Source organism: Anolis carolinensis, unplaced genomic scaffold (genome assembly GCF_035594765.1).
Source record: "Anolis carolinensis isolate JA03-04 unplaced genomic scaffold, rAnoCar3.1.pri scaffold_9, whole genome shotgun sequence".
Classification (NCBI taxonomy): domain Eukaryota; kingdom Metazoa; phylum Chordata; class Lepidosauria; order Squamata; family Dactyloidae; genus Anolis; species Anolis carolinensis.
This window is the reverse complement of record NW_026943820.1, coordinates 4,304,319-4,329,823: the sequence shown is the minus strand read 5'-3', so window position 1 is coordinate 4,329,823 and position 25,505 is coordinate 4,304,319. Positions and strand designations below refer to the sequence as shown.

The 25,505-nt window shown below is 43.0% G+C and overlaps 1 protein-coding gene across 1 annotated transcript in view; it reads right to left on the bottom strand.

The window, feature by feature from the left end:
- Positions 1-7,248: 7,248 nt before the first annotated feature.
- The window catches only part of cpne7 (copine 7), a 48,242-nt gene continuing 29,985 nt past the window's right edge, over positions 7,249-25,505 (bottom strand). The window contains exons 9-16 of the mRNA XM_016997421.2: positions 25,032-25,118; positions 24,851-24,910; positions 22,022-22,155; positions 21,794-21,848; positions 17,477-17,528; positions 16,280-16,413; positions 14,514-14,750; positions 7,249-10,285 (exon numbers count right to left, since the gene is read on the bottom strand). Of these exons, the coding sequence (XP_016852910.1) occupies positions 10,142-10,285; positions 14,514-14,750; positions 16,280-16,413; positions 17,477-17,528; positions 21,794-21,848; positions 22,022-22,155; positions 24,851-24,910; positions 25,032-25,118 (903 nt within the window). The 3' untranslated portion in view covers positions 7,249-10,141. The remainder of the gene's footprint in view (positions 10,286-14,513; positions 14,751-16,279; positions 16,414-17,476; positions 17,529-21,793; positions 21,849-22,021; positions 22,156-24,850; positions 24,911-25,031; positions 25,119-25,505) is intronic.

Genomic DNA, 25,505 nt, shown 5'->3' with positions numbered 1-25,505 from the left:
AAAGATAAGATATAATATAGAAAGAAAATATTGATCAGTTTAGATGAAAAGCAAATATTTCCCAAAAAAGCAAAAATGTTCCCAAATATTATTGAAACACTTCTGACTCAGGTGGCAAAGATAACCTGCTGTTAGCATATTGAAAATACCTAATTCCCAAACCTTCATCATGAACTTTATGTAAATATTGCGTAATATGTTTATGTTCGATGGTTTATAGTTTTAATGGTTTAATTTATAGTCCTATGTTTTTGTTTTAGATGTGTGATAATACTGTTTTTAATCGTATGTGAGGCATTGAATTTTTGCCATTTATTTGATGTGAACCGCTTTGAGTCCCCCAGGGGTGAGAAAAGCGGTATATAAATGAAATAAATAAATAAATAAATAAATAAATGGGATATTGAGATGATGCATAAAAGACGGAACGATATCAGTATTGGACTTGAGTCTAAACCAGTGATGGCCAACCTATGACACGCGTGTCAGCACTGACACGCCTAGCCATTTTTGCTGACACGCTGCCGCATGCAGATTGATTGGATGACTATGTCTTTTGTGGCCAAATTTGGTGTGATTTGGTCCAGTGGTTTTCTTGTTTACTCCATGGGAATTATGCACAATATATATATATATATATATATATATATATATATATATATATATATATATATATATTAGCTGTGCCCGGCCACGCATTGCTGTGGCAAAGTATGGTGGTATGGGAAATAAAGTATTGAGGTATTGGTGGTAGTTAAGGTAAAGGGTAAATGTTTAGATAATCTGTGGAAGAAGCCTAAGTGAGGCCTAAATCTGCCTGTCCCCTAACTGAACCCTGGCTGTCCCTTGGCTGAGTTGGTTGCTAGGAGACTGAGTGGGCAGAGATTAGCCCTCTAAACTGGCAGCAATTGGATAAAAAACAATTATTGCTCTCCCTCTAATTAGGACTTTATTTTTCTTTTCTTTTTGTTGTATCAACCTAGTGGCGTGGATGATGGGTTGTGTTGTCAAATTTCGAGGTTGGGGGGCCTGTAGTTTTGTTGTTTTGTGGGTCGCCGTGATGCCATCACTCATTTATACATATAGATAATCATTCTATTATTATTCTATTATTGTTGTAGTATATTATTATATTATTACTATTATATTATTATTATATTCATGACTATATTGAAACTACAATAGAGAGAAATCAGCGTGGAAATTGCAGGAGGTGCCATAGATTGTTGTACATGGAAATAATGGTAGTAAATAGTTTTTGATTTATTAAATACAGTTATATATTACAATTATATATTTTTGTTGTTTAAACTATATATATTGTGAAATTATGTTTTTTTTTTTTCTCAAAGTGACACACCACCCAAGTCATGCTAAGTTTTTTGGTGAATTTTGACACACCAAGCGCAAAAGGTTGCCCATCATTGGTCAAACTGTCCAATTGTTGGGTCGTTGTGTGTTTTCTGGGCTGTCTGGCCATGTTCCAGAAGCATTCTCTCCTGACGTTTCACCCACATCTGTGGCAGGCATCCTCAGAGGTAGTGAGATCTGTTGGAAACTATGCAAACTGAGTCTTGTAACACCTCCCAACAAAGGATTCCCCCAGGCAGGAAGCAACCAGGCTTTGAAGCTGCAAGGCCATTCAATGATAATCAAGGTGGCCAATGGCAACATTCACAACTGCCTCAGGCAGACAATAGTCCTTTCTCCCTGGACATCATTCCACAGATATATAAACCCCACTTGCATAGTTTCCAACAGACCTCACAACCTCTGAAGATGCCTGCCATAGATGTGGGCGAAACGTCAGGAGAGAATGCTTCTGGAACATGGCCATAAGCCCGAAATATGCACAACAACCCAGACAAGAATTCTTTCTCCCACCCTGGACTTTCCACAAATATATAAAACTTCCTTGCTTAGTTTCTCCATACCTCACAACCTCTGAGGATGCCTGCCATAGATGTGGGCGAAACGTCAGGAGAGAATGCTTCTGGAACATGGCCAGACAGCCCGGAATATGCACAACAATCCAGACAAGAGTTCTTTCTCCCATCCTGGACTTTGCACAAATATATAAAACCCACTTGCCTAGTTTCCAACAGACCTCACAACCTCGGAGGATGCCTGCCGTAGATGTGGGCGAAACGTCAGGAGAGAATGCTTCTGGGACATGGCCAGACAGTCCAAAATATGCACAACAACCCAGACAAGAATTCTTTCTCCCACCCTGGACTTTCCTCAAATATATAAACCCGACTTTCCTAGTTTCCAACAGACCTCACAACCTCTGAGGATGCCTGCCATAGATGTGGGCGAAACGTCAGGAGAGAATGCTTCTGGAACATGGACATTCAGACTCATAGCAACCCAGTGATTCTGGACATGTAAGCCTTCAATAACACTATGCTCTGTTCTTCTTCTTGCTCTGCGTGTTGCCCTGGAGCACAATGTGCCGAATGTAATGAGTCCTAAAAGAAACTATCCAAACAGATACGGCACAAAACCTTCTCTTTTGCAGACAGAAACCTCTGTATTTTCCAGGAGATATTTTGTTATGATGAGGCACCAAAGGCCTTGATGATGCCTCTCTTTGGAGCATTAATGCGCCCCTGATTTGGCACAAGGGCCATGGCGCGAGTGGCCTTTTAATCAGGCTGGAACGGTGATTGGATTAGACCGTAATGGGCGGAAATATTCACCGGAGAACTTTATCAAAGGAGATGGATAATAGGAAGGAACGAAGCAATCAGGGCAAATCAAAAGGCATTCTTTGATGCCCGGGGAAGGTCTCCGCAGAATGAACACCCACACCGATGGGCATGGCTTGCACCTTGCAAAACGCCTTGCCATTAAGAGACACATCTCCATATGGATATCGCCCTTCACTTTGCATTTTATCTACCACTAGCTAAGGACCTCTGACAGCAGAAACGCTCTCCGCTGCTTTAATGGCTTTATCATAGGCATGAATCACCTTTCCGAAACCCTATCATTATCTTAGGCATGTTTATGTGTCTTGACCAAAGCTATCATTGTGGTGCATTCAGTTCAGGGTTGCAAAAGCAAAGCACGGGGTGAACATTATGTTATTACTAGCCTGGGTTATTTGTTTGTTTTGCGGTGTTAGGTAATATCAATTTGGTAATTCGTAGCTCTATTTCCTAGAAAAAAGCCACTCTTTCCTGTTATTTTTTTAATGAATGTTTTCATTAGAAAATGCATAAAGATGTAAGTGGACTACAATTTCCAAAATCGTGGGCCAATCACCCCCAAACCCTGCCTATATGCACAGTTGGGCATGTTGGGTCTGTGTGCCAAGTTTGGTCAAGATCCATCATCGGTTGTGTTTTGTGTTTTGTGGATAAGGGTGAACTATAACTCCCAGGTCCAAGGGCGATCACCCCAAACGCCACCATTATACACAGTCTGACATCGGCTGCGTTCAGTACTCTCTGGATGGATAAGGGTTAAACTACAATTCCCATATGCCAAGGGCAATCACCCCCAAACCCTGCCTGTAGTCACAGTTGGCCATGTTGGGTCTGTGAGCCAAGTTTGGTTCAGATCTGTTGTTGGTTGGGTTTAGTGCTCTCTGGATAAGGGTGAACTACAACTCCCAGATCCAAGGGTAATCACCCCATACCCTGCCCGTATTCACAGTTGGCCATGTTGGATCTGTGAGCCAAGTTTGGTTCAGATCCATTGTCGGTTGGGTTCAATGCTCTCTGGATAAGGGTGAACTACAACTCCCAGATCCAAGGGAAATCATCCCCAAACCCTGCCTGTATTCACAGTTGGCCATGTTGGGTCTGTGAGCCAAGTTTGGTTCAGATCTGTCGTTGGTTGGGTTTAGCGCTCTCTGGATAAGGGTAAACTAGAACTCTCATATGCCAAGGGCAATCACCTCCAAACCCTGCCTGTATTCACAGTTGGCCATGTTGGGTCTGTGTGCCAAGTTTGGTCCAGATCCATCGTCGGTTGGGTTGAGTACTCTCTGGATAAGAGTGAACTACAAATTCCATATGCCAAGGGCAATCACCTCCAAACCCTGCCTGTATTCAAAGTTGGCCATGTTAGGTCTGTGTGCCTAGTTTGGTCCAGATCCGTCATTAGTTGAGTTTAGTGCTCTCTGGATAAGGGTGAACTACAACTCCCATATGCCAAGGGCAATCTCCCCCAACTCTGCTTGTATGCACAGTTGGCCATATTAGGTCTGTGAGCCAAGTTTGGTTCAGATCCATCGTCGGTTGAGTTGAGTACTCTCTGGATAAGAGTGAACTACAACTCCCAGATCCAAGGGAAATTATCCCCAAACCCCGCCTGTATGAAGGTTGGCCATGTTGGGTCTGTGAGCCAAGTTTGGTTCAGATCCATCGTCGGTTGAGTTGAGTACTCTCTGGATAAGAGTGAACTACAACTCCCAGATCCAAGGGAAATTATCCCCAAACCCCGCCTGTATGAAGGTTGGCCATGTTGGGTCTGTGAGCCAAGTTTGGTTCAGATCCATCGTCGGTTGGGTTGAGTACTCTTTTGATAAGGGTGAACTACAACTCCCATATGCCAAGGGCAATCACTCCCAAACCCTGCCTGTATTCACAGTTGGCCATGTTGGGTCTGTGTTCCAAGTTTGGTCCAGATCCGTCATCAGTTAGGTTTACTGCTCTCTGGATAAGTGTGAACTACAACTCCCAGCTCTAAGGTCAATCACCCCCAAGCCTCACCTGTATGCACAGTTGGCCATGTCTGTTGGGTCTGTGAGCCAAATTTGGTCCAGATCCGACATTGGCTGCGTTCAGTACTCTCTGGATAAGGGTAAACTACAATTCCCATGTACCAAGGGCAATCACTCCAAAACCTGCCTGTATGCACAATTGGCCATGTTTGGTCCAGATCCATTGTTGGTTGGGTTTAGTGCTCTCTGGATAAGGATTAAGTACAACTCCCATATGCTAAGGGCAATCTCCCCCAACTCTGCTTGTATGCACAGTTGGCCATATTAGGTCTGTGAGCCAAGTTTGGTTCAGATCCATCGTCGGTTGGGTTGAGTACTCTCTGGATAAGAGTGAACTACAATTCCCATATGCCAAGGGCAATCACCTCCAAACCCTGCCTGTATTCACAGTTGGCCATGTTAGGTCTGTGTGCCTAGTTTGGTCCAGATCCGTCTTTAGTTGAGTTTAGTGCTCTCTGGATAAGGGTGAACTACATCTCCCAGCAATAAGATCAATCACCCCCAGCCTCACCTGTATTCACAGTTGGCCATATTAGGTCTGTGAGCCAAGTTTGGTTCAGATCCATCGTCAGTTGGGTTTAGTGCTCTCTGGATAAGAGTGAACTACAACTCCCAGATCCAAGGGAAATCATCCCCAAACCCTGCCTGTATGCACAGTTGGCCATGTTGGGTCTGTGTGCCAAGTCTGGTCCAGATCTGTTGTCAGTTGAGTTTAGTGCTGTTTGGATAAGGGCGAACTACAGCTCCCAGATCCATGGTCAATCACATTCCAACGCTGACTAAGCAGAGAACAGATGGGCATCTCTCAGGAGGGTTCGAATAGTATCCTCCTGCCTAGAAGAAAGGGGTTGGATTGGATGACCTTCCTGGAATGGGCATGGGATGGGTCTCTTTTGGGATGGCAATGTGCTGATCCTTCTTGCACATGTTCTGGTGGCATCTCTGGTGAGATGAATGTGTGGGCCAACTTTTGCAAATTTCTACATAGCGTTTGAAACATTTTTTTGAAAGCAAGACCCTCTTCTGAGTGGCGTTTCAGGCTCTTTCAAAGCGCCTCATCCATCGCAAACGGCTCTTTTGTCTGCTTTGGTGAACGGCGCAAAAGGGAGATCAGAAGGCGGCTGCCCATGGGTTGCCGGCGGGATTTCTTTCGCACATTCTTTCCCCTTTTACCAAGTTTTGGCTTTTGATGTTTAATTGGCACCAATGCTGGTCCGAAGCGCCATTGAATGCGCAAACCCATGGCGTCACATATTCTAGAAGCAGGATTTTGATGGAAACGGCAAAGCGAGGTTTAGTTAGGCGTCCAACCACAACTTTGGAGACCTAAACCATGGCAGCAGTTGTGCAACCAAAGGCATTGCGGAATAATACACACGGGCATCAGGAGCATAGATAGCAAAAGTTGATGCAACTAGAATCTATACACATAATGAAAGTGAAAATATTTATGTGCTGGAAACTGCCCTGAGTCCTTTTGAGAAGATGGAGCAGTATATAAATGAATTATTATTATTTTATGACACAGCAAACGAGATAGATATGCTGGATTTCGTATCACAAAATCACAAGTCGAACACTTCCCAAGTGTCTAGGACTGTGTGATGTATTTTCGGATGATGTGTGCAGATCCCAGTAGGGTGGCCGTTTGCAGTTGGCAGATAGTAATTTTGTCAATGTTTGTTGTTTCCAAATGCCGGCTGAGATCTTTTGGCACGGCACCCAATGTGCCAATCACCACCGGGACCACCTGCACTGGTTTCTGCCAGAGTCTCTGAAGTTCAATCTTGAGGTCCTGGTAGCGGCTGAGTTTTTCCTGTTGTTTTTCATCAATGCAACTGTCATTATTATTATTATTATTATTATTATTATTATTATTATTATTATTATTATTATTATTATTATTATTATTTTATTATGACACAGCAAACAAGATAGACATGCTGGATTTCGTTTCACAAAATCACAAGTCGAACACTTCCCAAGTGTCTAGGACTGTGTGATGTATTTTCGGATGATGCGTGCAGATCCCAGTAGGGTGGCCTTTTGCAGTTGGCAGATCATAATTTTGTCAATGTCTATTGTTTCCAAATGCCGGCTGAGACCTTTTGGCAAGGCACCCAGTGTGCCTATCACCACTGGGACCACCTGCACTGGTTTCTGCCAGAGTCTTTGAAGACTATTATTATTATTATTATTATTATTATTATTATTATTATTAAGCATTGAAAAGCTTCGTCTCCTGGCTTTTCCTGCCTGGGGGCAACCTTTGTTCAGAGTCATTAGCTGCCCTTGGTTCCCATGTCTGGAACTTCTCTGTTTTCAGAGTGTTGCTTCTTATTTACTGTTCTGATTTTTGAGTTGATTTATTAAATTATTCCCATCCAGACCCAAGTAATGAAGGTGGAGGCATTAATTTTCGTTCAACCCTTGTATATTCAGATAGTGCCAACCCAAACCCTGCCGGCTCTGAGTTGAACCCTTTCCGATCAAAAAGGCCCAGAGCCCGTGGAAACAGAACATCTCCTTTTATTGGGCGTCTCCCACTTTCGTACATCAAGAACAAGAGGTTGGTCATGCAAACCGAAGGCGGACGACGACACCGAAAGACGACCGTGGACCACGTTGAAGAGAAGGCCGGAGCTGGACGAGGAGGGGAGAGTGGCAGCAATGAAACCGGGACCCTCCAAGCTCACTGTCCGGACCTAGCACCCATTCCTCGTGTGCAGGCGATGCCACGGCTCCCCAGGTCAATCCATGGGGTGATTCTAGTATGAGAAGGAGGACATTTCTCTCCATTGGAAGAAGGAGTGATTGGAGAGTTTACACAGCCACAGAGAAGTCCTGAGAGCCAATTCCAAGAAAACTCCCCCTCCGGACAGAACCCACTACGAATTGTTGCGCAAATCATGGAGCTGGGTTTGTGTGTAGCATAGTATATGTACATGTTTGTGTGCTCATCACCTCCATGTTTCCCTCCATCCACATCATAAGAGTTGTAGAAATATATTTATAGTTTTGGGGATATAAATAAAGTAACTGGTAAATTGTGTTGTCGAAGGCATTCATGGCCAGGATCACAGGGTTGTTGTGTGTTTTCCGGGCAGTATGGCCATGTTCCAGAAGTATTCTCTCCTGACGTTTCGCCCACATATATGGCAGGCATCCTCAGTGGTTGCCCAGTTTCCAACAGATCTCACAACCTCTGAGGATGCCTGCCATAGATGTGGGTGAAACGTCAGGAGAGAATACTTCTGGAACATGGCCATACTGCCCGCAGCTTGGGCAGTACAAGTAAGTAAATGGCAAAGTGCAGGGAAAGTAGTCCCATTTGTGACTGCTATGTGTGTTTGTGTATAGATGGATGAATGGGACACCTAAGGGTCATCCAGTCCAACCCGCAGCTTGGGCAGTACAAGTAAATAAAGGTCAAACTGCAGGAAAAGTGGTTCCATGTGTGGCTGCTATGTGTGTTTGTGTATAGATGGATGAATGGGACACCTAAGGGTCATCCGGTCCAACCAAAGCTTGGGCAGTACAAGTAAATAAATGGTAAAGTGCAGGGAAAGTAGTCCCATTTGTGGCTGCTATGTGTGTTTGTATGTAGATGGATGAATGGGTCCCCCAAAGGCCATCTTGTCCAACCCGCAGCTTGGGCAGGAGCCACAGTACAAGTAAATAAATGCCAAAGTACAGGGAAAGTAGTCCCATTTGTGACTGTTATGCATATAGATAGATGAATGGGACACCTAAGGGTCATCCAGTCCCACCCACAGCTTGGGCAGGAGCCACAGTACAAGTAAATAAATGCCAAAGTGCAGGGAAAGTAGTCCCATTTGTGGCTGCTATGATAGAGGAATGGGACACCTAAGGGTCATCTAGTCCAACCCGCAGCTTGGGCAGTACAAGTAAATAAATGGCAAAGTGCAGGGAAAGTAGTCCCATTTGTGACTGCTATGTGTGTAGATGGATGAATGGGACACCTAAGGGCCATCTAGTCCTACCTGCATCTTACGCAGATCAAGTAAATAAATGGCAAAGTACAGGGAAAGTAGTCCCATTTGTGACTGCTATGTATGTAGATGGATGAATGGGACACCTAAGGGCCATCTAGTCCTACCTGCATCTTACGCAGATCAAGTAAATAAATGGCAAAGTACAGGGAAAGTAGTCCCATTTGTGACTGCTATGTATGTAGATGGATGAATGGGACACCTAAGGGCCATCTAGTCCTACCTGCATCTTACGCAGATCAAGTAAATAAATGGCAAAGTACAGGGAAAGTAGTCCCATTTGTGACTGCTATGTGTGTAGATGGATGAATGGGACACCTAAGGGCCATCTAGTCCTACCTGCATCTTACGCAGATCAAGTAAATAAATGGCAAAGTACAGGGAAAGTAGTCCCATTTGTGACTGCTATGTATGTAGATGGATGAATGGGACACCTAAGGGCCATCTAGTCCTACCTGCATCTTACGCAGATCAAGTAAATAAATGGCAAAGTACAGGGAAAATAGTCCCATTTGTGACTGCTATGTATGTAGATGGATGAATGGGACACCTAAGGGCCATCTAGTCCTACCTGCATCTTACGCAGATCAAGTAAATAAATGGCAAAGTACAGGGAAAGTAGTCCCATTTGTGACTGCTATGTATGTAGATGGATGAATGGGACACCTAAGGGCCATCTAGTCCAACCCGTAGCTTGGGCAGTACAAGTAAATAAATGGCAAAGTGCAGGGAAAGTAGTCCCATTTGTGACTGCTATGTATGTAGATGGATGAATGGGACACCTAAGGGCCATCTAGTCCTACCTGCATCTTACGCAGATCAAGTAAATAAATGGCAAAGTGCAGGGAAAGTAGTCCCATTTGTGACTGCTATGTATGTAGATGGATGAATGGGACACCTAAGGGCCATCTAGTCCAACCCGTAGCTTGGGCAGTACAAGTAAATAAATGGCAAAGTGCAGGGCAGGTAGTCCCATTTGTGGCTGCTATGTGTGTTTGTGTGTCTGGCTAAATACCACATCAATATGCGTGTACATGAGAATAAGCATGGCTCGATGTTCTCCTCCTTCTCTTTACCTGCGATCCCTGTCTTCCAGACCAAGGGAGCCAATGCACCCATTTGGGCTGTAAATACACCTCCCAGCTTGACACTAGTTGCAGGTGCGGTGTGTGTTTGGATGTGTGGCACTTCCGAAAGGTCTTGAGGTCCACTAAGAGCTGCCAACCCCTTGCTCCTGGTTTCCTCTGGGGATTCTGGCACTCATTGCTCCATCGTCTTGCGTGTCCGGCAGCATCTGGCGCTCTCTTTCCCTCTGGGGATCATGACTTGGCGGATGACGGGAAGACAGACAACACGGCGGTGGCGGAGGGTCCCAAACCGGGCTGGACCCTGGTCACTGGGGCGAGTTCAGGGTGGAATCCGGGGTGCTGCCCCCTCCTTTCTGGCTGCGGGGCGGCAAGGCCTTGTAGCTGTAATACTCCACCACTTGCTTGGGCACCTCGGCCAGGACGCATTTGGCCAGCGCCGTCGGAGAGGCCTGGAAGGCAAAGAAAGCAGAAGAAAAGGGTGTCAGTTTGGGTCTTGACCCTTGGAGAAGAACTCCCAACATCCCCTGATGGTTTCGGGGGGCTCTAAGGGACAGGAGTCATGACCACAAAGGAGTGATCCAAGAGCAACGAGAGATGTAAATAACAAGGCACCGGGTCCCATCTCACTTTGGAAGCAAAGCAGGGTGAGACGTGGTTAAGGGGTAGTTTTTAGTGACAACAACTCCCAGCATCCCCTGGCTTGGTATGCTTAATGGTGTCAAGACAACAAAGGAGCTACCAAGGGTAAGTAGTAGTAGTAGTAGTAGTAGTAGTAGTAGTAGTAGAAGTAGTAGTAGTAGTAGTTGTTGTTGTTGTTATTATTATTATTATTATATTTATGGTGAAGGCTTGGAGAAGTGTTGGTGTTTAGTGACAACAACTCCCAGCATCCCCTGGCTTGGTATGCTTAATGGTGTCAAGACAACAAAGGAGCTATCCAAGGGCAAGTAGTAGTAGTAGTAGTTATTATTATTATTATATTTATATTTATGGTGAAGGATGGATAAGTGTCGGTGTTTAGTGACAACAACTCCCAGCATCCCCTGGCTTGGTATGTTTAATGGTGTCAAGACAAAAAAGGAGCTATCCAAGGGTAAGTAGTAGTAGTAGTAGTAGAAGTAGTAGTAGTAGTTGTTGTTGTTATTATTATTATTATTATATTTATGGTGAAGGCTTGGAGAAGTGCTGGTTTTTAGTGACAACAACACCCAGCATCCCCTGGCTTGGTATGCTTAATGGTGTCAAGACAAAAAAGGAGCTATCCAAGGGTAAGTAGTAGTAGTAGTAGAAGTAGTAGTAGTAGTAGTAGTTGTTATTATTATTATTATTATATTTATGGTGAAGGCTTGGAGAAGTGCTGGTTTTTAGTGACAACAACACCCAGCATCCCCTGGCTTGGTATGCTTAATGGTGTCAAGACAACAAAGGAGCTATCCAAGGGTAAGTAGTAGTAGTAGTAGTAGAAGTAGTAGTAGTAGTTGTTGTTGTTATTATTATTATATTTATGGTGAAGGTTTGGAGAAGTGCTGGTTTTTAGTGACAACCACTCCCAGCATCCCCATAATAATAATAATAATAATAATAATAATAATAATAATAATAATAATAATAATAATAATGAAGCTCACAAAAGGGAGAAATGCAACAGCAAGGACAAGCGTGTTGTTGTTGTTGTTGTTGTTGTTGTTATTCTAAACACTTGAGGAGTGTTTGACTTGTGATTTTGTGATATGAAATTCAGCGTATATATCTTGTTTGCTGTGTCATAATAAAATAATAATAATAATAATAATAATAATAATAATAATAATAATAAGAAGAAGAAGAAGAAGAAGAAGCTTGGTATGCTTAATAGTGTCAAGACAACAAAGGAGCTATCCAAGGGCAAGTTGTTGTTGTTGTTGTTATTATTATTATTATATTATCATTATATTTATCATAAGTAGAGATGTAAATAACTTCAAGGCACCAGATCCCATCTCTTCTTGGAAGCGAAACAGAGTCAGGCATGGTTAAGGCTTGGAGAAGTGGTGGTTTAAGTGACAACAACTCCCAGCATCCCCTGGCTTGATATGCTTAATGGTGTCTGTTAAAGGATGTTAGACAAGACAACAAAGGAGTTATCCAAGGGCAAGTTGTTGTTGTTGTTATCATCATCATAAGTAGATAATAAGTCAGGCCAAAATAAAGCTCTGCTCCCAAACTAAACAAAAAAAAAACAACAACATCCCTTTGAGTCTTCGTTTTTGAAAAATCGCCAAGAATGCCACCAGAGCAAGGAGATGTCTTTGTCCTTTTTTTCTTTTTCTTGCCTCGGATTTTCTCGTTCTTCTTCTCCTCCCGCCCGGCCTTTTGTGCTCCTCCTGATGCTCAGATCCGAAGGGTTAACTGAGTCTCGACAGCTTGTCTCCGGAGGCCAACATTACTGACAGTCAAAGCCAATTAAGCCTCATCAATGGCCGCCTTGGCTGCCAGAAATACCCAGCAATGGGTTTTCTTCTCCGGTGTGCAGTGCGGTGCGCCTATGCGCCTGCCTGAAAGCGTGCAAGGCAAGAGCAAAGTTGGTTTCTTGCCTTGAACCTCACTGGATTTTGCATGGGATTTATGACCCCAAAGGACACCCATGGATTCTGCATGGGATTTATAATCCCCACGGCATTGAAAATCCCACAAAGTTACCCAGCATTGATTAAATAAAAGTTCAAAAAAAAAAATAAACTGTTTTGGAAATTGGGAGCCAGCTTGGCACAGTGGTTTGGATGTTAGGTGCATCTACACTGTAGAGTTAATGCAGTTTGGTACCACTTTTTTACTGCGTTGGAATCATGGGAGTTGTAGCTTGCATCATTGGGAAGAAAAGGCAAATGTACCGTAAATACTCGAGTATAAGCCGACCCGAATATAAGCCGAGGCATCTAATTTTACCACAAAAAAACTGGGAAATCATTGACTCAAGTATTATCCCTACACAATTGTTTTCCTCGCTTTCGCTGTATTTACTACTATATAACATAACTAGCTGTGCCCCGGCCATGCATTGCTGTGGCAAAATGGTGGTGGTATTGGTTAAAAATTGTTGTGTAATTTTTATTTGACGTTATTTGCATTTTTTAATTAATTTTATTGTAAGTTATATTTTTATTTATTATATTTTATTATTTTCTTGTATTATTTTTAGTTATTTTCTGTTATTATAGTATTTTATTGTATTAATTTTTTAGTGTTTTTTTTTGAGGGGGGTTGCTAGGAGACCAAGTTGGAGGAGCTTAGCCTTCTAACTGGCAGCAATTGGATAAAAGCAATTATTCCTCTCTCTCTAATTAGGACTTTATTTTTCTTTTCTTTTTGTTGTATCAACCTAGAGGCGTGGATGATGGGTTGTGTTGTCAAATTTTGAGGTTGGGGGGCCTGTAGTTTTGTTGTTTTGTGGGTCGCCGTGATGCCATTACTCTTTTATATATATAGATTAAAAAATAAAAAATAAAAATAAAATAAAAAATAAATAAAAGTATAAGCCGAGAGTGGTAAATTTCAAAAATAAAAATAGATACCAAAAATTACATTAATTGAGGCATCAGTAGGTTAAATGTTTTTGAATATTTACATCAAGCTCAAATTTAAGATAAGACTGTCCAACTCTGATCAAATCATTATTCTCATCTTCTTCAATGTAAATGTGCTTATGTATGCTTTTAATAATAATAATAATAATAATAATAATAATAATAATAATAATAGAGTAAAATAATACATGTAATAAAATAATAATAATAATAATAATAATAATAATAATAATAATAATAATAATAATAAAATACATCACACAGTCCTAGACAATTGGGAAGTGTTTGACTTGTGATTTTGTGATATGAAATCCAGCATATCTATCTTGTTTGCTGTGTCATAATAAAATAAATACAGGGAAATAATACATGTAATAATGAATAGAGTAAAACAATAAATGTAATAATAATAATAAGATCAGAGTGAAATAATAAAGGTATTAATAATGATTATAAAAATAGAGTAAAATAAATGTAATAGTAGCAACAATAATAGAGTACAATAATAAATGTAATAATAATAGAGAAAAATAATAAATGTAACAATACCAATAATAATAGAGAAAAAAATAAATGTACCATATATTCCCGAGTATAAGCTGACCCAAATATAAGCCAACCAGGATCCTCACCTGAGTATAAGCCAACGGGGGCTTTTTCAGTCCTAAAAAAAGGGCTTATACTCGAGTATATACAGTACTTGCAAAACTATAATTCCCAGGATCTCATTGCATTGAGTCACTGTAATCAAAGTGGTGTCAAACTTCATTTGTTCCATAGTGTAGATGTAGAAAGGCTTTGAAATCTTGAAAAACTATAACTCCCATGGTTCCATAGCATGGAGCCTTGGCAGTTTAGTATCACTTTTTACTGCTATGGAATCATGGGAGTTGTAGTTTGCATCCTTGGGAAGAAAAAGGCAAACGTACTTGCAAAACTATAACTCCCAGGATCCCGTCGCATTGAGCCATGATAGTCAAAGTGGTGTTGAACTTCATTCGTCCCACAGTGTAGATGCACTTTGGCAGAGAAAGTTTGAAACCTAGTAAAACTATAACTCCCATGGTTCCATAGCATAGAGTGGTTCATATTGGTGTGTTTCTGCACGACTTACATTTTTGAAATCGCGGAACGGGACGAACTGCACGATGTCGCGCAGGACGGGCTCGCCTTTGGGGGACCGCAAGACCCCATCGTCCCCGTCCAGGATCTGCATGTCGGTGAAGTCGGCGTTGCCCACCCCGACGATGATGATGGACATGGGCAAGTAGGAGGCCCGGACGATGGCCTCTCGCGTGTCGGCCATGTCGGTCACCACGCCGTCCGTCAGGATCAGCAGGATGAAATATTGCTGCAAGAAAGACAGAAAGGGAGATGTCCGGACTCCATATCCCAGAATCCCTGAACATTGGGCAGGATCTCCATCGTTGGTTCTGAATATTTTGGACTTCATATCCCATTATTCCTGAACATTGACCCTCTGAATGTTTTGGACTCCATATCACATAATCCCTGAACATTGGGCAGGATCTCCATCGTTGGTTTGGAATATTTAGGACTACATATTCCACAATCCCTGGACATTGGCCATGATCTCCATTGTTTGTCCTGAATATTTTGGACTTCATATCCCATTATTCCAGAACATTGACACTCTGAATGTTTTGGACTCCATATCATATAATCCCTGAACATTGACCCCCAGCATCGAACAGGATCCCCATCATTGGTCTGAATGTTTTGGACTTCATATCCCATAATGTCTGAACATTGGCCAGGATCTCCATAGTTGGTCCTGAATATTTTGGACTGCATATCCCATAATGTCCGAACATTGGCCAGGATCTCCATAGCTGGTCCTGAATATTTTGGACTGCATATCCCATAATCCCGGAACATTGACCCTCTGAATGTTTTGACTCCATATCCCATAATCCCTGAACACTGACCAAGATCCTCATCATCGCATCTGAATGTTTTGACTCCATATCCCATAATCCCTGAACACTGACCAAGATCCTCATCATCACATCTGAATATTTTGGACTCCATATGCCATTATCCCTGAACATTGACCCTCTGAATGTTTTGGACTCCATATCCCATTATCCCTGAACATTGACCCTCTGAATATTTTAGACTCCATATCCCATTATCCCTGAACATTGACCCTCTGAATATTTTGGACTCCATATCCCATTATCCCTGAACAATTTTGGACTCCATATCCCATTATCCCTGAACATTGGCCAGGATCCTCACAATTGGTTCTGACTGTTTTAGACTCCATGTATCACAATCCCTGAACATTGGCCAGGATCTCCATCATTGGTCCTGAATATTTTGGACTCCATATCCCAGAATCCCAGGACTTTGCTGCTATGGAATCACGCAAGTTGTTGTTTTGCAAAGTCTTTCACCTTCTCTCCCTGGAAAGAGTGCTGGTGCCTCATTAAACTACAGCTCCTGGGATCCCATAGTAGTTAAAGTGGGATCAAACTGCATTAAAACTACAGTGTAGAAGCTCCCTCCGCAGATGCTGAAACTCCCCAGATGGGCTACGGGAGCCTTTCGAGGTTCTCCTCCATTATTTACATCAGCCAAGGACTCAGGGACGCAATGAGGGACAATCCCGGGCTTTCTCTCCTCCTTCGGGGACCGTGTCAGCACTTTGCTTGTTAGCTGCCTGAAAGCTTTGCTGCTGAGCTATCAATTAGTGACAGCCGCTAATGCGTCCTTACATGCCCAAATTGGCAAGGGGCACGAGGGGGGGCGGGCGGTCTTGAAATGCTACATTTCCCATTTATTCTACAGTGGAGATGCATTTAAAACAGGCATGAGCGAACTTCGGCCCTCCAGGTGTTTTGGACTCCAACTCACCGAGGCCTCCTTGGTCTTCTCCTCCTCGGCAGCCACTTGGGCCACTTTGGAGATGATGGGGGCCACGTTGGTGGGGCCGTAGAGCTGGATCTTGGGCAAGCAGTTCTGGTACGACTCCACCACGCCTTGGATGCCTAAGGAGGAGAGAGGAAGGGGAATGTGTTAAATAAAAATGCCTCCGCATTTCATCTACGTGAAAAACTGCTAACACTGGCTTCTTCACTAAAACAGACTCAAGCCTCAGCTGTCATATATCTCCTAACACTGGCTTCTGTGCTCTAACAGACTCAAGCCCCAACTGTCTTCTAACTCTTAACACTGGCTTCTGCACTAACAGACTCAAGCCTCAACTGTCTTCTATCTCCCTAACACTGGCTTCTGTGCTCTAACAGACTCAAGCCCCAACTGTCTTCTATCTTCTAACACTGGCTTCTGCACTAACAGACTCAAGCCTCAACTGTCTTCTATCTCCTAACACTGGCTTCTGTGCTCTAACAGACTCAAGCCCCAACTGTCTTCTAACTCTTAACACTGGCTTCTGCACTAACAGACTCAAGCCTCAACTGTCTTCTATCTCCCTAACACTGGCTTCTGTGCTCTAACAGACTCAAGCCCCAACTGTCTTCTATCTCCTAACACTGGCTTCTGCACTAACAGACTCAAGCCTCAACTGTCTTCTATCTCCTAACACTGGCTTCTGTGCTCTAACAGACTCAAGCCTCAACTGACTTCTAACTTTTAACACTGGCTTCTGCAATCAAACAGACTCAAGCCTCAACTGTTTTATATCTCCTAACACTGGCTTCTGCGCTCTAACAGACTCAAGCCTCAACTGTCTTCTATCTCCCTAACACTGGCTTCTGTGCTCTAACAGACTCAAGCCTCAACTGACTTCTAACTCTTAACACTGGCTTCTGCCATCAAACAGACTCAAGCCTCAACTGTTTTCTATCTCCTAACACTGGCTTCTGCACTCTAACAGACTCAAGCCCCAACTGTCCTCTATTTCCCTAACACTGGCTTCTGCAATCAAACAGACTCAAGCCTCAACTGTTTTCTATCTCCTAACACTGGCTTCTGTGCACTAACAGACTCAAGCCTCAACTGACTTCTATCTCCTAACATTGGCTTCTGCACTAACAGACTCAAGCCTCAACTGTCTTCTACCTGTCATCTTTCCGTTGACCCCTTCCTTACCTTCACACTCATCGTCGTCTGGGTTGAAATTAATGGCAAAATCATGGGAGACCTGAGCAGAAAAGACAACAAAACGTGACCAAGAGGTTGGCACGAATGAATTATGAGCAATGCAGAGATACCACAGGCACAATAGTTCCCATTTCTATGATAGGGTTGCCAAATAATAATAATGGCACAACATGATGGCACTGTGGGAATAGCAATGTGTTATTCATGTGCTGAATATTTATTCTTCCAAGGTTCTAGCAAAGGGCATTTTCAGAGGTGTTTGAGAGAATGCCTTCTAAGAAATGTTCACAAGGGCCCTTGTCCTTGGATATAAAAAGCGCCTCATTGTGTTGAAATGACGATCAGCCTCTGTGTGGTTTTGAATTTTGGAGCAGGAATGAAAAGAACGGTGCATTGCAGAAGAGGAAGGAAGGAAGGAAGGAAGGAAGGAAAAGGAAAGGAAGGAAAGAAACAGAATGGACTAGAATGGAAGTCCTGTTGTTTCACTGAAGGAAAGCAAACGCAAGCCATTTTGCAGCCTTAGATCCGATTCTATTTTGCAAGACAAAACAAAACCCTTCATGCAATTTTCACACAAAAGTCCCCAAATGTTGTGGTTCAGTCTGACGATGAAGGGGGATTTGGGTTTATGCAAGTTGACCAAGGAAATGTTGAAGGCTCTGAATTGTCAGAAAGGCTGCAGGCTAGCAGGGAAGCAGAAGTCAGTGATAAGGGTGACCTTTCACAGGATTCAGAACATCAACAAATCCCAGGTGGCTCGGGCAGTGAGTCAGAGGAGTCTTCCTTAGCTAGAGATACAAGGTTCATCGTTCCAGGCATTCTCTGAGAATAACTGGTAAATATGTGGGAACTCAAGGTCAGAGGAATGCTTTCTTAGCCTGTAAGCATGGTTAAAGAGGGAGAAACAGGGAAAGATTTCAGACGAAGCAACGTTGATTTTGGGAAGCTTAGTTCCTGCCTTGTCTCTGCTCATGGAAAAGGATTCTTACTTTTGTTCATGCCTAGATCCTGTGTTTTGGATTGTATTTTGGAGTTCATGCTGCCTTGTTTTTCAGGACTGATTTGCTATATTAGAAACTTTGAACTATATTCTACAGAGACTTTGAACTTTATTCTGCAGATTGCCTTTGCATTTGGATTATTGCTTTCTTTACTGCTTTTTATTACGACTTTGCTATCTTTTATCAATAAACTGAAAAAAAAAACTCAAGTCTGCTGTGGTGGAGTGTGTGTTAAGAGCAAGGTGAACCAGCGCTGAGGTGCAACACGAAATGTGTGGAAACAAATGGAAAATGTGCAAAATATCTTCTTCTTTTTTTTGTTCAATTAATGTTTGAGCTTTCTCATTCATCTTTGGAGTGAATTCTAGTCTTAGTTTCTTCTTCTCGGTGGATACAAAAAACGAATAGTGTAACAAGTTACTTTTGAAGCATTGCAATAAGTATGAATCTTTTTTTCAACACTGCAATGAGGATACATTATTTTTTGCAACACCGTTGCAAGTCACAGAAGTAATTGACATATTAAAAAGTAACTTTCTGGGCTACAGCTTCGGGGAAGAGATCCATATACATCCAATGGTAATTGGTGATGTCCACACTTATGAAAGTTCCATATATTCAATGGTTTGAGCCCTGGACTACAGCTCTGGAGACTTGGGTTTGAATTCCCATTTGGTCATTGCAATCTCGGGAGAGTCTCAGACTCTCACTTCAAGCATTGCCAAATCTCTTGGAAGAGAAAAATCTCGTTTTAGGGTCTTTGTAGGTTCAGTTCAGCAATTTATTGCGGTCTATGACCAGAATATATGGAAATGGGCACAGGTGCCCGAAAAGGGGAATCACAGTTCCCATAAAAGTCAGACAAAAGAACAAGTTAAAAGCATGCTATAATAAAAACAAATTAAAAGCAGATTATTAGCAGGGTCCGCTAATAGTAAATATCGGTCCACTAAGAGGCTCTGGAGGGGGATAGAGGGAGCATTTGCAGTATTTCAGTTATAACAGATTGCTCTGGCTACTAGGCATGTCTGATCGATGAAAAAAATGTTTCAATTCTCGTTTCTAAAGTAGGGGGCGCTGGCGCTTCGATATAGAAAGCATTTCTGATTTTTTCACCCCAAAATTTCGGATATTTCCGAAAATTCATAATGATTCTAAATGTTTCTAAAATGGCAGACGCGCATGCGCAATCGCTACACACTGGGCTTGTATGGCAATCTTCCATGTGGACGCAGAGGACGTTAGCCCCCATCTTTGCATCCATCATGGAAGCTTCTGATTGGCCGGGGAGCGGCAGCCATGTTAGGCTGCGCTAAGCTGCAATTCAAGATAGGTTGCAGAAACAAAAAAAAATTAAAATATTTTTAAATATATATTTAAAAAAATTGGGGAGGAAAATTAATGAAACATTAAGAAACAATTAGAGAATGGGCCAACAATGGTTCGAATTACATTGCTGGTTGCGCTGTGAGACAATGTCTCGGAATGCGTATCAAAAAGCGAGAACAATCTGAAATAATTCCGATATACGATTCAAAACAATTTTTTGGACATGTCTACTGGCTACAGGCCCTGTGGGTTCAGTTATCGTCCGTCTGATGGCAATTGCTGCCGCACAGAACCTGGCGACACTATAGGTTATTGCAGAACAGGAGTCTGAGAGCAGCAGAGAGGCGTAGTATCTTTCAGTGCGGCCTGGATGTTTTAAAAGCCAAGGAATCAATGAAATTGATTCTAATATCTCTATAAAACATACTCTGGAGGAGCACGTGCTCGATTGTTTCAATATGGCCAGGCTTTACGATGATTAGGCACCTCCAGGTTTGTTAAATAAGCCATGGGAGCGATGTTGTATCTGTTGTCTGCACTAATGTTAAAGACTGGAGAGCAAGCTAAATCAGATTGTCGCTCTGTGTCCAGGATCTGTTGTCTGATGTGGACCTTAGCTTGGTCCCATCCCATGCTTAGTAGATAGGGTCTTTGTAGGTAGGAAATGTCTCGAAGGCTCATGATGGAAGCCAAAACCTGGATTAACACTCCTGTCTTGCTCATCTTGTCATTTCCTTCAGCTGCCTGCCCAGATATCCAGAGAAATGTGAGCCAATTTGAGGAAGCAACGGGGGGTCCTCTGATCCGAGGGGGAAAAAACCCGGCAAAGACGTCAAAGTGGAGAGAGAGGGCTCTGCTATTCTATTCCGGAGCCTTCCAAGTTGTCAAGTTGTCATGATTGTTTATGCCATTTTGCAAGGAAAATAGAGATGAGATACAGAGACAGGCAGGCGGGGAAACCTGAACAATTTCCTGCAACACTCTGAGATTCAGAAGAGGTGTGTCTACATTGCCAAATTACGCAGTTCGACTCCACTTTAACGGCTGCGGCTTCATGTTATGGAATCCAAGAAGCTGAAGTTTGCATACTTTGCTAGAGAAGGTGAAGGATCTTGAAAAACTACAACTCCCAGGATTCCATCGCATGGAGCCATGGCAGTGAAAGGAGTGCAAATCTGCATTAATTCTACAGTATAGATAGATTCCAATTACACTCCTAAAGGCTCCCATATCTGCAACGTGTATATAGGAGGTTTCACTTATCCACCAAATGTTGTGAAGCCACGTTGTGTCTCAATCAAGAGATAACAGTGGTGCAATTATTATTATTATTATTATTGACACAAAGACACAGTATGACACAGCAAACGAGATATATATGCTGGATTTTGTATTATTATTATCATTATTATTATTATTATTATTATTATTATTATTATTTTATTATGACACAGCAAACAAGATAGATATATGCTGGATTTCGTATCACAAAATCACAAGTCGAACACTTCCCAAGTGTCTAGGACTGTGTGATGTATTTTTGGATGATGCGTGCAGATCCCAGTAGGGTGGCCTTTTGCAGTTGGCAGATCGTGATTTTGTCAATGTCTATTGTTTCCAAATGCCGGCTGAGATCTTTTGGCACGGCACCCAGTGAGCCGATCACCACCGGGACCACTGCACTGGTTTATTATTATTATTATTATTATTATTATTATTATTATTATTATTATTATTATTATTATTATTATTATTATTTCCCATATTCACTTTAGGGCCTTGTATACAAATTATACCTTATCAATACCTCCCATTGAAAATAATAAGTTTCTTGTATCCATGGCAAGTCTGGGACCATATTTCCCCGCAAATATGGCATCATAGTGTACTCTTTTATAGCACTATGGGGCTCCTGGGATTTGTAGATTTGCAAGTCCCTTCCAACCGGGTCACCCACCTCTTGTCTTTGACTTACCTCATAGTTGGGGGGGATCCTGGCTCCGAAGCCTAAGGCAGAGAACTTCTTGTCGCTGCATAAAAAGAGGATTTGAGGTCTCAGGAGTTACCCAAGAAAGTGGTCCTGATCTTAGCAAAGGGAACCCACCCCTGAAATCCCTGATCCAAAGCCCAGAAATAATGGACAAGAGGTGGCAGAGGTCTCCTCCAGAGGCAAGGTGGAGGGCCACGATCCACCCGGTCTCACCTGTCGTAATCCTGGCAAATCTCCCCGACGGCCACCAAGGCCTTGAGGTACTCGTTGGGCTGGTAAGGGTTGATGTAGTGGAGGGAGCAGCTGTTTCGGGGGTCTCCGTTGGACGCCGTGAAGTCGATTGCCACCTAATGAGGTCAATGTGGGGCAATTAGATACCATAGTGACTTTTCAAGGCAGCACTTTTGCCCTGAGATTCCTCCCTCAAAGAAGGACTGGTTCTACACTCAAACAGACTCAAGCCTCAACTGTCTTCCAGCTCCTAACACTGACTTCTGCACTCAAACAGACTCAAGCCTCAACTGTCTTCTAACTCCTAACACTGGCTTCTGCACTCAGACACAAGCCTCAACTGTCTTCTAGCTCCTAACACTGGCTTCTGCACCCAAACAAACTCAAGCCTCAACTGTCTTCTAACTCCTAACACTGGCTTCTGCACTCAAACAGACTCAAGCCTCAACTGTCTCCTATCTCCTAACACTGGCGTCTGCACTCAAACAGACTCAAGCCTCAACTGTTTTCTATCTCCTAACACTGGCTTCTGCACTCAAACAGACTCAAGCCTCGACTGTCTTCCAGCTCCTAACACTGGCTTCTGCACTCAAACAAACTCAAGCCTCAACTGGCTTCTATCTCCTAACACTGGCTGCTACACTCAAAAAGATTCAAGCCTCAACTGTCTTCCAGCTTCTAACACTGGCCTCTGCACTCAAACAGACTCAAGCCTCAACTGACTTCTAACACCTAACACTGGCTTCTGCACTCAAAGAGACTCAAACCTCAACTGTCTTCTAACTCCTAACACTGGCTTCTGCACTCAAACAGACTCAAGCCTCAACTGTCATCTATCTCCTAACACTGGCTACTACACTCTAACAGATTCAAGCCTCAACGGTCTTCCAGCTTCTAACACTGGCATCTGAACTCTAACAGACTCAAGCCTCAACTGTCTTCTAACTCCTAACACTGGCTTCTGCACTCAGACAGACTGAAGCCTCAACTGTCTTCTACTCCTAACTCCGTGTTGACGCTTTTACGGGATTTTCCGAGGCTGAGAGAGTGTGACTGGTCCAAGTTTGCCCATGGCTAAGCAAGGATTTGATTTCACCCTCCCCTTAAACTCAGCAACAGGCCTGTCTCCCCCCTTCCTTCCCTCCCCTTCCTTCCCCAAAATATGGCATCTCTCAAATAATTCCTGGGGCCGTTCCCAGTTTGCATTGCCGCAATCTGTTCCTTCAAATGTTCCTTGGGATCTGACTCACTCCCGGAAGGAGCCGCGCTCTTTCCAAATGCAAGAACCGGGTGCTGGTTGTTTTCGAAGGCGATTTGGAGAGAAAAATATCTCTTTCTCTCTCTCTCTGTGCAAAACTGCAGTGACAGGAAAGAGGGGGCTGAGCTTGGTTGGTCCTTCCCTCTTGCTTGGAGCGCATCCTCCCCAAAGTGGAGGACAAATGACCCATGGAAAGGGGAGGCTCAGGCCAGGACGTGGGGTCCAAAATGGGCCTGAAATGGGTCGTTGGGTCGGGAAAGGGACTCTCCATGAAATGCATCTGGAGATGGATCTGGAAAGGGTCTATTTTGTTGGGTGAGCTACTCTCCAATATGGGGCTATTATGTTCCTTGAGCTACTTTCCATGAAATGGACTTGGAAATGGATCTGAAATGGGTCTGTTTTGTTGCTTGCGCTATTCTCCATGAAATGGATCTGGAAATAGGTTTGATATGGCCATGAAATGGACTTGGAAATGGATCTAGAAATTAATCTGAAATGGGTCTGTTTTGTTGCTTGCGTTATTCTCCATGAAATGGATCTGGTTTGATATGGGACCATTATGTTGCTTGAGCTACTTTCCATGAAGTAGACCTGGAAATGGGTCTGAAATGGGTTTGTTTTGTTGGTTGGGCTAATCTTCTTCAAATTGGTCTAAAAATGGACCTGGAAATGGATTGGAAATGGGTCTATTTTGTTGCTTGAGCTACTCTGCATGAAATGGATCTGGAAATGGGTCCGAAATTGATCTGAAATTGGTTGGTTGAGCTACTCTACATGAAATTAATCTAGAAATGGATCAGAAATGGGTCTATTTTGTTGGTTGAGCTACTCTCCATGAGATAGATCTAGAAATTGATCTGGAAACGAGTCTGAAATGGGTCTGTTTTGTTGGTTGACCTACTCTCCATTAAATAGATCTAGAAATGGATCTCAAATGGGTTCTATTTTGTTGGTTGAGCCACTCTTCATGAAATGGATCTGGAAATGGTCTCAAACTGGTCTATTTTGTTGGTTGAGCTATTCTCCATGAAATTGATCTAGAAATAGATCTGGGAATGGGCTTCAAATGGGTCTGTTTTATTGGTTGACCTACTCTACATGAAATGAATCTAGAAATGGATCAGAAATGGGTCTATTTTGTTGGTTGACCTACTCTACATGAAATGAATCTAGAAATGGATCAGATATTTTGTTGGCTCTTCATGAAATAATCTAGAAATGGGTCTAAATTGGGTATATTTTATTGGTTGAGCTACTCTACATGAACCAAATCTAGAAACGGATCTGAAATCGGTCTATTTTGTTGCTTGAGCTACTCTCCATGAAATAGACCTGGAAATGGATCTGAAGTGGGTCTAGATTGTTGAGTAAAGAATTCTCCATGAAATGGACCTGAAGATGGATCTGAAACAGGGTCATTTAGTTGGTGGGGCTGATCTCTATGAAATGGATCCAGAAATGCATCTGGAGATAGATCCGAGTCTTGGTTGAGCTACTCTCCATGAAATGGGTCTGAAACGGGGACACTTTGTCGGTGGAGCAAGACTCACCGTGAAGTGGATCTGGCATCCGCCCATGATGTAATCCAGGAAGGAGTAGACCCTGTGGATCTTCCAAAGAAACAGTAAGTCAGTGGTCTGGCTGGACTCCTTTCTAACCTTCTTGAAAAGATGACCAGCCTACTAAGATGGCATCACGGATGTTGCCCTCCTTGGACTTCTGAAGTCTCACCTTGAGGTCCAGGAGGATGACCACGCCTGAGTTCTTGTAGTTCCGCTTCTTGATCTTGTACTTTGGGTTTATACAGTCCCATTGGATCTGTTGGTTGGAGAAAAAGGGAGAGGAGAAATGGACGAATGCCAAGACGAGCAAGTGTTTCTTCCCCGTTGCTTTTATTTTTGGTGGATCTCCATCTTTTACATTGGTCTTAAAGGGTTGAAGGGCCCCACCAAAGGCCTAACCCAGGGGTCCCCAAGCTAAGACCCATGGGCCGGATGTGGCCCTCCAAGGTCATTGACCTGGCCCCTGTCCTAAACTTTAGACTTAGGGTTGACCTAAGTCTACTTGGTCTTTGGAGGTCTCTTCGCTTACCTATGGTCTTATGAGATCATCTAGATGGTCTTTGAAGGTCTCTTTACTTAGCTACAGCCTTATGAGACCATCTAGATGGCTTTTGTGGGTCATTTTCCTTACCTATGGTTTTAT